General features: G+C 47.2%; 2 protein-coding genes across 2 annotated transcripts; one reads left to right on the top strand and one right to left on the bottom strand.

Moving 5' to 3' along the window:
- Positions 1-10,682, bottom strand: DCAF12 (DDB1 and CUL4 associated factor 12). The gene is made up of 9 exons (XM_053448590.1): positions 10,466-10,682; positions 7,249-7,503; positions 6,244-6,450; positions 5,847-5,907; positions 5,459-5,652; positions 4,699-4,764; positions 4,115-4,277; positions 1,419-1,588; positions 1-362 (listed from the first exon to the last, which is right to left on the bottom strand). Exons 1-9 carry the CDS (start codon positions 10,526-10,528, stop codon positions 204-206), a joined length of 1,338 nt encoding a protein of 445 aa, XP_053304565.1. The 5' UTR covers positions 10,529-10,682; the 3' UTR covers positions 1-203.
- A 3,720-nt stretch (positions 10,683-14,402) lies between these two features.
- Positions 14,403-15,314, top strand: LOC128472785 (transmembrane protein 171-like). Its single transcript, XM_053454738.1, has one exon. It carries the CDS (start codon positions 14,403-14,405, stop codon positions 15,312-15,314), a length of 912 nt encoding a protein of 303 aa, XP_053310713.1.
- Positions 15,315-15,839: the final 525 nt, after the last annotated feature.

Below are 15,839 nucleotides of genomic sequence, written 5' to 3'. Positions count from 1 at the left end.
TGAGAAACAGTTGGCCGATGGAATTCTTCCAATAGTGATTTTTAAACAAATAAAAAAAAAATTACTATACATCTGAGGGATTTTTTTGTCTTTTCTGTAAGATATAAGAACCCCGCGGGGCTTTGTATGAAAAGTCGATCTGCTCCCGGCGGATGGTAAAGAAGAGAAGGATCCGATGGCAGCCATCAGCTTCCACGTGGCTTTCAGCTCCAAAGACCCGCGTAGTTCCCGTGGAGTCCGGTCGGCAGCGGACCCCCCGCCACAAAGAGTTTTGTTCCGGACGAGTCGTAGCAGTGCGTGTAGACGGCGTTCGGGCAGCAGTCCATGTCGGAGAAGTAATTCCTCCACATGTCGTTGTGGTTCTGGCGGGAAGAGACAAAGAAAACAAATTACCTTCAAAAATAAATAAATAAAATAAAATATATATATATATATATATAAAAAAAAAAAGCTTATGAATCTTACCAAAAAATACAAAAAAACTGCCATTTTATGCCATTTTATTTTATACCAAAGCAAACGGTTTCGTTTATCGGCACCCTGAAAACGCTGGACATTTTTATTATTACTCACATTATGTCAGTTTGCGCCATACTTTTTTGTTAGAAATACTACGTTACGATACTAACTACTTAACAGAGCATCTCCTGATGTAAAAGATTGTAGAAGGAGCCAATAAAAGTGCGGCAAATCCACTATTTCTCTAAAACCAAACGGAGACTCGATGTGAATTCTATAAAACGGCACCACTATTTACCAAAATGTGACCCCCCCCCCACAGGTCACAATCTGTTTAATTAAAGACTTCTGAACCTAAATGGGGCGTTTCGAACTTCATTCCCAACACCGCTGACAACATAACAAATACGCAACAAACACAACTCATCCTCGTAAGCGTATCGGCGGCCCCAGAGCCGCTCATAGAGTCCAGGGGAAGAAGAATAAAACCGGGAACGGCATGCAGGATAAAAATTACCAGGAAAGTTTAAGAGATCTCAGTGAGTGCGGCTTGGGGGGAGAGAAGGGATGGGAGAGAGACTTTTAATTCGTGTTCTTAGTGTTAGAACAAGAGGCCAGAATCTGACACTAGAGGGTCTGAGGCTTATATGGGATGGAAGGGAGTTTTACTTTACTGAGAGGGTGGTAGATAAGTGGAGCAGCCTCCCAGCAGAAGTGGAAGAGGGTAATACAGTGAGGGTATTAAACATGCGTGGGATAGACATACGGCTCCTGAATCTAAGACGAGACCAACGACTGATTAAGGTTTGAGTCGTTACAGCAGGACAGACCGGCGTCTAGACGGGGGCCGAATGGTTCTTCTGGGCCACCAAGTTCTATGTTTCTAGAAGCCACTTTCCACTCAATAAACATTTTGGGATTGGAGGCGAGGAAGCCGTTGCTAAGCAGGTTTGACTCACCAGCCAGCCTTTCCCCGTGGACAGCTTGAGCATCTCTCCTCGGCACTTGGCATTCTGGCAGCTCCCAGAATCATCCAAAAATCTGTGAGCCCGAATGTCGTAAAACAAGATGGAGCCCTGTCCGGTGCCCACGGTGATGATGTGCTCGTAAAAGCTGACAGACCGGATCCCTGCACAGAGCGGACAAAGCATTCGAAACGTCAGAAAACAACGCGGCAGCACGCAGATCGACAACAAGACGGAAAGTGTTACGGGAGCTGAGACGCCGACCGCCGACCAACTGCTCACCGGGGGAAGGAGCGACTTAAACGACTTATAAAAGGTTATGAGTTTCTGTGGGAACGATGAACGGCGTCATTGTTAGTGACGGTACTTACAGGACTCGTGACGGGTTCTACCGCAAACAAAAAATATTGTGGTCAAATCGCTGAGCCCGTCGCAGTTCCTGTTATCTGAATAATTAATTCCTGGTTATAAGACTAAAGGGGAAGTTTCTTAAGCATAAAACCCCCCAGCGCTGTATACAGTAATATAATCCCCAGCGCTGTATACAGTAATATAACCCCAGCACTGTATACAGTAATATAACCCCCAGCGCTGTATACAGTAATATAACCCCCTGTGCTGTATACAGTAATATAACCCCCAGCGCTGTATAGAGTAATATAACCCCCAGCGCTGTATACAGTAATATAACCCCCAGCACTGTATACAGTAATATAACCCCCAGTGCTGTATACAGTAATATAACCTCCAGCACTGTATACAGTAATACAACCCCCAGCGCTGTATACAGTAATATAACCCCCAGCACTGTATACAGTAATATAACCCCCAGCGCTGTATACAGTAATATACCCCCCCAGCGCTGTATACAGTAATATAACCCCCCAGCGCTGTATACAGTAATATAACCCCCCAGCGCTGTATACAGTAATATAACCCCCAGCACTGTATACAGTAATATAACCCCCAGCGCTGTATACAGTAATATAACCCCCAGCGCTGTATACAGTAATATAACCCCCAGCGCTGTATACAGTAATATAACCCCCAGCGCTGTATACAGTAATATAACCCCCAGCGCTGTATACAGTAATATCACCCCCAGCGCTGTATACAGTAATATAACCCCCAGCACTGTATACAGTAATATAACCCCCTGCGAGGTATACAGTAATATAACCCCCAGCGCTGTATACAGTAATATAACCTCCAGTGCTGTATACAGTAATATAACCCCCAGCGCTGTATACAGTAATATAACCCCCAGCACTGTATACAGTAATATAACCCCCCAGCGCTGTATACAGTAATATAACCCCCAGCACTGTATACAGTAATATAACCCCCAGCGCTGTATACAGTAATATAACCACCAGCGCTGTATACAGTAATATAATCCCCAGCGCTGTATACAGTAATATAACCCCAGCACTGTATACAGTAATATAACCCCCTGTGCTGTATACAGTAATATAACCCCCAGCGCTGTATAGAGTAATATAACCCCCAGTGCTGTATACAGTAATATAACCTCCGGCACTGTATACAGTAATACAACCCCCAGCGCTGTATACAGTAATATAACCCCCAGCACTGTATACAGTAATATAACCCCCAGCGCTGTATACAGTAATATACCCCCCCAGCGCTGTATACAGTAATATAACCCCCCAGCGCTGTATACAGTAATATAACCCCCCAGCGCTGTATACAGTAATATAACCCCCAGCACTGTATACAGTAATATAACCCCCAGCGCTGTATACAGTAATATAACCCCCCAGCACTGTATACAGTAATATAACCCCCCAGCACTGTATACAGTAATATAACCCCCAGCGCTGTATACAGTAATATAACCCCCAGCGCTGTATATAGTAATATAACCCCCAGCGCTGTATACAGTAATATAACCCCCAGCGCTGTATACAGTAATATCACCCCCAGCGCTGTATATAGTAATATAACCCCCAGCGCTGTATACAGTAATATAACCCCCAGCGCTGTATACAGTAATATCACCCCCAGCGCTGTATACAGTAATATAACCCCCAGCGCTGTATACAGTAATATAACCCCCCAGCGCTGTATACAGTAATAAAACCCCCAGCGCTGTATACAGTAATATAACCCCCAGCACTGTATACAGTAATATAACCCCCAGCGCTGTATACAGTAATATAACCCCCAGCGCTGTATACAGTAATATAACCCCCCAGCGCTGTATACAGAAATATAACCCCCAGCACTGTATACAGTAATATAACCCCCAGCGCTGTATACAGTAATATAACCACCAGCGCTGTATACAGTAATATAACCCCCCAGCACTGTATACAGTAATATAACCCCCAGCGCTGTATACAGTAATATAACCCCCTAGCGCTGTATACAGTAATATAACCCCCAGCGCTGTATACAGTAATATAACCCCCAGAGCTGTATACAGTAATATAACCCCCGCGCTGCATACAGTAATATAACCCCCAGCGCTGTATACAGTAATATAACCCCCCAGCGCTGTATACAGTAATATCACACACACACACGCACACATTATATATATAGAGGCTGCCATGCTTTTATTTCACCTATTCCTATCTACGCGATTACTTTTCACCAGCATGTGCTTAGAACAACAGATGGAGCCGGTGCCCTACTCGCGCGTAACAAAGCGGAGGGATACTCACCACTGCCCTGTTCCCTGCAGTATACCGACTTTACATTCTGTGGGGGCTGTCTGGGGTCCAGGAAAGAGACATGTGCCTGGGACCCTACAGCGTACACCGACCACTCCAGACCATAGGCCAGACACACGTTCTCTCTGCAGTACGGCAGCTTGCTGGAAAGCACCTACGCAAAAAAAACAAAAAAAAAAAACAGGTATTCAGTATTAAGGCAAATTTCCTGCACCTAAGGTCATTTACTGGGTATTCCTATCAAAACGTTTGATTAAACTACAAAAGGCGCACAAACCCATTATTCCTACTTAATTTTAAACAAAATGCTGGCGACAAACCGTAATCACAGGGCTAGAAATAGAATAACATTAATATTTATATTTTAACATTAATATTTTAGAGCTTCTGGATCCAAGGAGAAATCCGATTGCCTCCTGGAGTCAAGAAGGAATTTTTTTCCTCTGATGGCATTAATTAGGGTTTTTTTTGCCTTCTTTTGGATCAAGAATAGGAAGGTTGGGTAGAAGGGTTGAACTTGATGGACTTAGGTCTTTTTTCAGCCTTATGACATAAGACGATGACATCAGACATACCTTCGCTATTGTGTGTTCAGCTTTCCAAAGGTGAAAATAGCCGTCTAAGGAAACAGCTCCCAATTCCTGGATGAAATAAAAATAATACGTTTTCAAATACATTAACTCCCAAAATGAACTTCCTGCGTATCCAGCTGGTCTGAAAGAAAGCCGTGTGGGGACCTCATCACCCCGTGATCAACAACCCCAGTTATAGCGTGCCAAGCCTGGCACCGATCCGCTAGCCAGAGAGAGGACTTTCACAGCCGGGAAGAGACCAGCACATAATGATCTGTATACGCCAGCACGAAGCGGAGTTTTAGGAGCCGTGGCTACCTAGTTCCTAGGATCTTCTCGGCTCAGAAAACTACAAAATAGTGCAATTGCGTAATTATTAATAAAATCTAAAAAAGGACATCGTGAGCCAAAGCCGAGATTAACCGATCATAAGGAAAATGCATGTTCTGCAGGGACAGAAACGTTATCGTTCCACACAGCATTCGGCACGTGGGAAACGAGCATTTCTTTCCTGTTTGCTTAGATTTTTCGCTTGTTTAGAGGAAGGGGCTAATGGAAATTTCCCTCCATAGCTGTAATAAATTTTAAGTATTTTCATTAGTAAATCTGCTCAAATCATGATATCTTAAAAAAAAAAAAAAAAAAAATTATATATATATAATATTTTTTCAAATATTAATGGAATGGTCCCTTAGACCACATGAGAGGCACAGAAGGGCCGCACTCGGCGGAATACAGTCCATATGATCTGGGGAGCACACACCTTGTTCTTGCTGTTAAAAGCCAATGCCCGGACCTTGCAGTTGGTCGAGTTGCTGTTCTCTTTAGGGATATCCTTCAAGGCTTTATGAGTAATGTGAGCGTACACGGGGACTCTGGAAAGGCCACGCTGGAAATCTGTTTTATTGAGTACTTCTTCTGTTACCTCCCAGAGAGCCATTGAACCATCTCGAGAGCCTAAGGATGAAGCATGGGCTGTAAGGCCAACAGCGGCACGAGAACCACAGTGTCAACTCAAAGCTTGTCCAACGGCGCGATGGGAACCCAACTAGGAACGTTTACGATTATTCCGACATCGGACCTGCACGCTTCCCGCATCTACTAGAGCCAGTCAGATAAACAAGCGTCCACGACACTCAAAATAACGTTACCTGAAACAGCCATGGTGTCACTGATCCACGCAATAGAAAATATCCAGTCTTTGTGCCCTTCCTAAAATAAACATGGCAGGGAGAAGGTTCATTTATTAAATAGTATCCCCTAATTGCAAACAAATGCAGAAAATGCACCGCGGTGACACGCCAACTTCTGAAAGTCTATGAAGAAAAGGACTTTATCACCCAAAATATCACAACGGCCCGCAGGCAGAGGAACGTTTAGTGGAACGGGTTACCCAATCTACATTACTGGATCCAGCACTCTATGTATATTTAAAAATAATCCCCGGTGTTCTGAAGCTCGCCTTTCGCAGAGATAATCATCCGAGCCACTGCTCGATCCCCTCTAACAAACATTTAAATGAATAAAAGCCAGGTAAAAGGTGCTCACATCTCCCACACAGACGGGATCCAGGGTCGGAAGCCGATAGACTGCAAGGCTGTTGGGGTTATCACCTCCTGTGGCCAGCAGGGTCCGGGAGGGATTTATCTCGATGGCATGGATGCCGCAGCTCTGCGGAGTGACGCCGGCAGGCTCCCGGTCTTTCAGGATGGGGATCTTGGTGAGCTGGCCAGTCTGCACATCGACGACAAACAACTGCGAGAAAGGAATAGGGAGACGGATGCACTCGGAGTATTAGAATCTGACGCACACTCAGCCCCGCTAACATTAAGTGAAGGCACACTGACCCCCTTCAACCAAACACGTGGACCACCCTCGGCTGAATTAACACACACAGTATTTTGGTACACACCGCTCGCCGTGATCAGTTTCCTTTCTCGGGTGCCCGGGTCGGGGGGCACTTGCTCTTGTACATAGTGCGAGCAGCTGCTCAAACACACGGCCAAGTTAAGTGACCCCTGCTGAGCGCCCACCCACCGAACGCTGACGGGATCGTGATCCGAGACCACAAATCATTCCCCTTTCGCTACCCGCTCTTGGGAATATAGTTGGCACTGCCTTGGCACACAAAGAGAGTTTCTGCAACGCGGAAGGTGGCACAGCATGTCCCGCAGGGAAAAGAATTGTACTTCGGAACCGCACATCGTGCCACATTTTATAGCATTATTAGAACAGAACTGAACTCGGACACATATAGAGCAACATAAAACGACAGCAGACATGCCCTTCTTGCCTGCACTTTGCCGAATTGGCTTTTTTTCCTAGTCTGCCCCTTTGACTTTCTACTTATTAACGCTTTGTATGCGGATAACTTCATCTTAGAGTATAGAGAGCAGCGATTTGCCCCACTCTTTTGATCTCTGTCATTGAAACAGGCAATTTTAAAAACACAGATATTTCTCAGACAATTCGAGCTGCTGTTCCACTTGGATTTCCCCTCAAGCAGCAGGCGTCGGGATTGAGCCGGACTGGCGGATACGGCAACAAACGTACCGTATTGCATTTGGTTCCGCAAACCACCTGTCGATGGTTCAGCCATTGCGAAGCAAACACCTTGTTGAGGGTCCCGAGATGGAATTCTCTCTCCGTGAGAACACCGGGAAGGGTTTGAGCAGCGAAGCCACGCAATAGCCGGCGGTAATTCCCGTCACCCTGCTCTTTCACCTCCCGCGATTTCAGGTAATACACCACCGACTTCTTTTCGGGAGGAAGCCTCTTCCTTTTCTGTGCAGCATGGTCCCAATCACCCTGCAAGGAAATCAAAGAGACGTTAACGGTTTCGACAGCTGCTGTGGAAATATATTGAAGAAGAGGCATGTTAGGGATTATGGTTTATATCATTTACTGGTTTTTGTTCTGATGGTTAGTTGCGCTGGAAAAGATACGGTACAGATAGCCCCCCCTTGCCAGACCCCCAGCCTGTAGCCCCTGCTTTCAACGTTACAATTTTACTCCCTTTAAAGAAGACAAACGACACTCGCTTTGGGCTGAACGTTTCCGCTTTACATCAGAGCAGACCGGTATTCGTTAGTATAGCCCCGGTATTCGTTAGTATAGCCCCGGTATTCGTTAGTATAGCCCCGGTATACGTTAGTATAGCCCCGGTATACGTTAGTATAGCCCCGGTATACGTTAGTATAGACCCGGTATACGTTAGTATAGACCCGGTATACGTTAGTATAGACCCGGTATACATTAGTATGAATTTAAACCAGCAGCCTGTAAACCGTTTACTATTAACGGCAAACTGCCACGTTCGAAACACGCATGACTTCCATACATAGGGAACTCGCTACAGACCTGCCTGCGCATCCAGCCAAACAACCAGCCGCCGCGCTTACGGAAGAGACGGAGCATTTAACGGAGAGATTCAGAGCCGCGACGGGAAAGCAACGGGCAGCCCGGCCTCGGCTAACCGAATAGAGCATCGGTTACGGCACGCGGCTCACGCCTTCGAGGCAGTTGGGGCTCCGGTTCAAACCGTAACACGGAAAATGCCGTTCAATTTCACGCTCAACTGATCCAAATAAGCCAATATCGCGTTATTCCAACAAAACCCATTTTCCTCATGTTTTCATATATGTAGAAACTATGACATCGCCGGTCAGTCACTTATAACGTATACTTATGTGTACTTCTGAATACCCAAACAGTTGGCACGACCCCTGCCCAGAACCTAGGAGGCTGCGCACCTAATGTATCGGATTGTCTAGTGTTGTCATACGTAACGGCATAGTCTTGAACACACGTATTGTAAGAAGCACTGTGTATATTGTTGGCGCTATATAATAATAATAATAATAATAAGGTTTTTGCCATTAATTTCAACCAAGTCATTCCTGTGCCATTAAAGGGACACCCCAACGTCCCAGGCAGCCTCGTCAACAAAGAATCCATATTAGAGTATTTGGTAGAAACTTTCATTTACATTCATTGAACCAGCAAAAAAAAAAATAAAAAACCCTCTCCCCTCCGAGGTCCATCGTTTTATTTCCCCGACGGGCTGCTTGACGAGTGGAAGGAAAGCGGCTCCCATTGACATCGATGGAAATCTTTCCACACCTGCGCATGGAGCGTTCAATGAGCCAGAGGACAGCTAGTATAGATATGATTGACACATCTCCTGCATGCCATTTAACTGGGGGTTGGGAATCTTCTGAATCCCCTGAGGACATCATGAAAATGTAAAGGGGGCTCCCAGCTATCGCGCATTAAAGTGCATACGGCGGCTGGAGGGCTTCGACGGCCGATGGGACCCGTCAGCTGCGGCCCGGGGGAAGGTAACAGATAGGCCACCTTTGGCGTTTTTATTCTCTACATGGCCGAGAGTGTTTAATAAATTTAATAAATGTGGCGTCAAACTCTGATTGGCTGGAAAAAGCAGTTATAACACTGATTATGTTTTATGGACCGAGATTCTGCGCATGTCGCTTAGCGGTTCCTCTAACATCTAAAATCCCGTTGTTCCATTTTTGCGGAATGCACTAAACGCGTGCAGATTATTACCGGATGATACAGTAACGCGCCACGCACCTTTTACACTAAATAGCGCGCCCCTCGCTGTCTGCCGATCAAGGTGGATTTTAAATTCCCAAATCAATTCCTCATGGAGTGTTAATAATCGCAGAGATATCATGATTTTGGGGGCCTGCGACACACTTCTGTCCATCACCCCCCCCCCACACACACACACACACAGCCGTATTCCTGCATCCTCTGCCCTGAGGCCGGGACACCATATACATAAAGGTGTATTCTAAGTGTATAAAGTAAAACCCACCACGCTGTCCTGCTCCGCTACCTATAGAAATACCTTAAGATACAGAGCTTCTTCCCCTGGGCTGCCTGAGGCCGGCATCTTTCCTGTTATCCTCCTGCCACTGCTGCCTGCCTTATTTCCAATGTTTCCTTTGTCTCCTTTCTCCTCATCCCCCCTACTGTCTCCTGGGTACCCGTCTCCTTTCCCCTCTTCCCCCTGACTGTCTCCTGGGTACCTGTTTCCTTTCCCCTCATCCCCCCTACTGTCTCCTGGGTACCTGTCTCCTTTCCCCTCATCCCCCCTACTGTCTCCTGGGTACCCGTCTCCTTTCCCCTCATCCCCCGGTCTCCTGGGTACCCGTCTCCTTTCCCCTCATCCCCCTGACTGTCTCCTGGGTACCTGTCTCCTTTCTCCTCATCCCCCTGACTGTCTCCTGGGTACCCGTCTCCTTTCCCCTCATCCCCCTGTCTGTCTCCTGGGTACCCGTCTCCTTTCCCCTCATCCCCCTGACTGTCTCCTGGGTACCTGTCTCCTTTCTCCTCATCCCCCTGACTGTCTCCTGGGTACCTGTCTCCTTTCCCCTCATCCCCCGGTCTCCTGGGTACCCGTCTCCTTTCCCCTCATCCCCCTGTCTGTCTCCTGGGTACCCGTCTCCTTTCCCCTCATCCCCCCTACTGTCTCCCGGGTACCCGTCTCCTTTCCCCTCATCCCCCTGTCTGTCTCCTGGGTACCCGTCTCCTTTCCCCTCATCCCCCTGTCTCCTGGGTACCTGTCTCCTCTAACCCTGTCTGCCACCCAGCCCCCTTCTCGTTATCCCCCGTCTGCTCCCGATCACCTGCCTCCTTTGCTGTGATGACCCTGTCTGCTTCCTCACAGCTTCTTTACCGTAATCACTTGCCGTCTCCTGCCCCCTTTGCCGTGATCTCCCTGCCTGCGGTAGGTAAGGCTTACCTGCTCTCCAGAGGCTGTCTCGGGCGCCGCTCTCCTCTTCCTGCTAGCTGCTCTCCGGGTCATGCTCCCGCCCCCGCATGGAGAGAGGCCGGACCCCCGGATATCTCATATAACGGGAGGAAGCCGAGTAGAAGGAAGGCAACCTGCGGGAAACAAACCGGGCGACCTCTCACCCCTGGGCGTAGCGTGATGACGTCAGCGCGCGTGACGCAGGAAGCGATGAGCCAAGCGACATCTCCTAGCAACCAAGCCGAGGCGACAAGGGGGCGTGTACACGCAAAATGTCGCTCAGGCTGTGTCACGAAACCTCTAGTGACGTATTAAAGGTGGGGCCAAGAGAGAGAGGGAGGCTCGTGGTTCCAGTCGGTTGTAGGCAGTAGGGGGTTAGTTCTGCCAACCAACGTGGTTAAGACCACATCATTGTATGAAATAATGAAAACGGGGACGGCTCACATACTTAATAATATAACAGAAGAGCTAATTATCTGCTTTTTTTTAATAATTCGAATTTTGGCATGTGACATTATCACCGTAGGAACCAATAGAACGTTGCTACCAGGCCCAGACTGGGACAAAAAATAGGCCCGGGCATTTAAGACTGAGCAGCCCATTTTTATTTATTTATTTATTGTTAAAGCCCACCCTTCATGAACCATCTTTGCATTTCCCCAAATCACTGAAACATTCATGATAGACACAAACACTTACTCATTCACACAAATCATTAACACATACTCATTAATGCAGTCTCGCAAATCATTCAAGCAATTCATCCACACATGAATTCATTAATTCTCATACACATTCACACAATTCATCCACACATTTATTCATTCATTCTTGTACGCATTCACACTACCCCCTCTCCCCATCCCCTTCTTATCTGCCCCTTCTAACTATGTTCCCCCTTATCACTATGTACCCCCTTCCCCATTTCTCAATATGTACTCCCTCTCACTATCTATCCCCTCTACCCCTTTCTATCTAACCCCTCTCCCCCACTCTGCCCCTTCTCACTGCACCCCCTCCCTCCCTTACCCTACTTACCTTGTTGCCGGAGTAAGCAGCAACTGCGACCGGGCCCGCCACTCTAGGGGGCCGTGCAGCCCCCACCAGGGCCGGCCTTAGGGGTGCGCAGCCGCACAGGGCTTAAATTAAAACATCGGGGTTTTTTTGTTGTTTTTTTTTTAAACTTTATTTAACATCCTCCATGTTAAATAAAGCTAAACAAACTTTATTTAACATGAAGGATGTTAAATAAAGTAAACAGAAAAAAAAAACCCGATGTTTTAATTTAAGCCCTGTGCGGCCGCGCACCCCTAAGGTGCCCGGCCCCCTAGAGTGGCGGACCCGGTCGCAGTTGCTGCGGGCTTAAGGGGCAGATGCCCCTTATGCCCTGTGTTAATGCGGCCGCATAGGCCCAGTCAGTCCGGTCCTGACTGAGCCTATTTCAAGGTAGGGGTTTGGAGCTGTAGCTCCATCAGCCCCTACGTCAATCCGGCCCACCGGGAAAATGCCCGGTGTGCCCGATGGCCAGTCCGGGCCTGGTTGCTACTGACTAGACCGTCCCATTCCTGCTATATTGTTCAGACCAAGATTCTGACGTTTTCCTTGAAACGGACATCTTTCTTTACACCTAATAAACCTGTACAATCTGGGAAAGTTTCCGGGTGAGGACGTCGGTGCGCGCAGGTAGGTTTGTGAAGGCCTGTAGAACATCATTCAATTGTCCAGCACAAACTCCAGCAAATGTCCACCATGAGCAACACTGGCGCCGAGCCCTGTATATAATGGCGCCTACAGATCAGTAAACGATATGTATGTATTAGTAGGTAACTTTATACTTAACTTTATGTTCTTAGGATGCATGTTTGTCCTCCTGACGAAGCCAGAGAGGGTCGAAACGCATCAAGGACTCTGAACTATGTGAATTTGCACATTTTTATATTTATTTTTATGTTAATGTATTTATTTATTGGTCATTGCTCTTTGAAGAAAGTATTCCGCACATATTACCTTTTTTTCACATACCATTCATCTGCACATTATCCTGTACATGTTCCGGATGTGAAGGTAATATGCCATGGTGGGTAATTCCGATGGGGGTTCACACGCACCCCTTACACACACCCGAGTCACACTATTTGCCATACAAATAACTATAAAACATTCTTTTTATCTCATTATTTGTATTAAAATGCCAGAAAGCACAAGTGTTAAAAGGCCCTAATAAATGAAATACATTACACAGAATGGAATCAAAACATTTGCTGCTGCAAACATTTTTAGATGAAAAAGTCCCATTTTATTCAGTGGAACAAAACAGCGATCACATTATTCTTCACCATATTCTTGTAAGAAACTTTTATTTCTTTATTAATTCATGTAAACTATTTTTTCATATTTAATAAAAGCTATCATTGAGACATTTTAGTTTTTTGTTTTTATTTCCTTTTATTTGCCAACCAGCCGCCCCATTTATGCACATCTGCTCCCAGACATGCCACTCTGCCGCCAGAAATGCATTATACCCCCCTATTTGCCACTCTGCCCCCAGAAATGCCTGTTAACCCCCTATATGCCACTCTGCCCATAATATGCCTTATACCCTCCTATATGCATAAAGGGTTAAAAGGCATTTCTAGAGGGCACTCTGCCTCCAGAAAAGCCTTATGCTCCCCATATAACACCCCCCCCTCCGACTTACCACTGCTTTTGACTCCCTGGCGTCTGGTGGGGGCAGCGGGTGGAGGCCGGCATTCATGAAATAAAGGGGCTGGCGTGCATGCACCGCGCCGCCCAATGGCTGTGCCTCAGCTCTTCCTCCCACCCCTTTTAAGACGTGGGACGAACTGCTGAGGAACGCCCTGCTCAGCGGCTGTTTTAAATGTCGGTCTGCCAGGTTTTATTACCTAAAAAAGTTTTACTAGTAAATATGTGCCCCCTGATATGCCTTATATCCCCCTATATGCCACTGTGCCCCTGATAAGCCTTATATCCCCCTAAATGCCACTGTGCCCCTGATATGTCTTATACCCCCTATATGCCACTCTGTCCCCCTGATATGTCTTATACCCCCCTATATGCCACTCTGCCCCCCTGATATGTCTTATACCCCCCTATATGCCACTCTGCCCCCCTGATATGTCTTATACCCCCCTATATGCCACTCTGCCCCCCTGATATGCCTTATACCCCCCCATATGCCACTCTGCCCCCCTGATATTTCTTATACCCCCTATATTCCACTGTGCCCCTGATATGCCTTATACCCCTATATGCCACTGTGTCCCTGATAAACCTTATATGCCCTAAATGCCACTGTGCCCCCTGACATGCCTTATACCCCCTATATGCCACTGTGCCCCCTGTTATACCTTATATCCCCCCTATATGCCACTCTGCCCCTGATATGTCTTATACCCAAGTATCCTCAACATTGTATCTATTAACAAGTTACAAGTATTTCTATGAAGCCCTTACTTCTTAACACTGCAGAAAGTCTCTTTGGAACAAACCACTTCGTGTTAGGGGGGTGGTGGGTGGAATAAAACACTGTCATTTGTGAAAGCGGCAGCTGTATTGGCCCTGAGGATATTTGGAAGCAGGACAGAACACCCCTATGGTCTTTGCACTGTGGTACAGCCTGCCCTGACTGTGATGTCATAGTGCTGTGACATCACAATGCTGTGATGTTCTGTAAAAGCGCATCCAGACACTCTGGTTGTTTCAGATTGTGAGCAGTAGCAGTACTGAGCATAACAGTTACCTGTCCACGACAGGCAGCGAAATCGCCATTTCTATTGACTTTAAAAAGACAAAATAGGCAGAGATTAAAAGGCCTTCATTCGTGTGACGCAATAGCCGGCACATAGGCGCGAGTCTCTGCACCTGAACATCTTTGAGTGACACCCGACAGGTACACGTTTCAGCCGTCATGGAGCGCACTTGCTTCGGCGCTCCTGGCCCTCGCACAAGCAGCAGTATAACATTCACGCTGTTTGTGTTTGGCTGGGCGCTCTTATGCGGCGGATCTCTACTTTCTGTCTATGGGTTCGCGACATGCCAGTCCGACAGCTGTATCACCTACAAGGTGACGGGCCCGGTACTTGCCGGGTTAGGGCTGGCATGTGTAATGATGGCAGAGTTTACTGCCAAACGAGACAGGAGAAGGAGGGAATTAGAAGGAGACCCGACGGATCCAGATAGCAGCTTCCTCTGCGGGAAAAGCCGGCAGTTTGTGCAGTTCGTAATACTCGGGATGCTGTTACTGGCTTGCGTGGTACTGATTTGTATCCCAGGACTTGTGTTTCCAGCCTGCAAGCCGGTATCCAACACAGACAAACCCCCTAAAGTCTGTGAAACTCCCTTACTGCAGACAATCGTAATCGTACTGATCGTCTTCTGTTACTGCGTGGCTATTCGTCTGAGTAAAGACCGTCGGGACGGCGACTCTGAGGAGGACCCAGAAGCCTGCAGATATCAGCCGCTTCCTGTAAGGGTGGGTGACGAAGTCTTCGCGTTCCCGTCAGCCCCACCTCCACACTTTGCAGGAGGACATGATCGGCCAATGAGCAGGGACCCTCCTTCCTATGACAGCATCCTGTTTGAAAGGGGCGACCGTGATTCCGGCGGAAGCGCCGGGGAAAACGTACACACCGTTCCATGGCGATGGGGGCCGAGAGTAGAATACATCAACGACCCGACCCCTTCGGAGCCACCTCCAAGATATGAGGACATATACCCTAGTCAGCCGGATCCTGAAGAGAGTTCATCATCATCATCATCGTATTACTCGTTTTCCCAATCATCGGAGTCGAGTGACTATGAGCTCGCACCAGGACCCTAAACATGGAAAGTCTGAACTATCGGGGGGGGTTTTTTTCTAACATTTCGACTCAGTACAGTGTTTGAGCCGGAAGCGTCACCCAAAACATCACATCTGACAATATCCAGGTCTGCAGATAAAGGACTGAAATCAGACCGGGTTTTTTGTCAGTGCCGGCACCGTACATGACGCCTGTTGAAATGTTTTTTTCCCCCCCGTGAGACTTCCCCTTTAAATAACAGATAAATAAAATGACATCTTTTCATGGTTGCCCCTCAAACAGTATCTGTGTGCGTTTGTGTGCGTGTTGGATATACCGCGTGTACGAGGTCACATATTTGTATGGAATCTATAAGATAAATCTCTTACGTGTGAAATCAATGTGTTATCTACGGCTTGGAGCCACCTCCAACGTATCAGACAGTTTCGGGTTGATACGAATGATCCTTGGGACCGCTAAGAATTGCCCTTGAGAAGTTGATACCTCTTCCCCTCCCCCATGTAATTATTATGCTGCGGGGATCGTTCTCCCTGATTGTGTTCCCA

The sequence above is a fragment of the Spea bombifrons genome, chromosome 1 (assembly GCF_027358695.1).
Source record: "Spea bombifrons isolate aSpeBom1 chromosome 1, aSpeBom1.2.pri, whole genome shotgun sequence".
Classification (NCBI taxonomy): domain Eukaryota; kingdom Metazoa; phylum Chordata; class Amphibia; order Anura; family Pelobatidae; genus Spea; species Spea bombifrons.
Note: the sequence above shows the minus strand (reverse complement) of the source record. Positions and strands in the feature narration are given on the sequence as shown.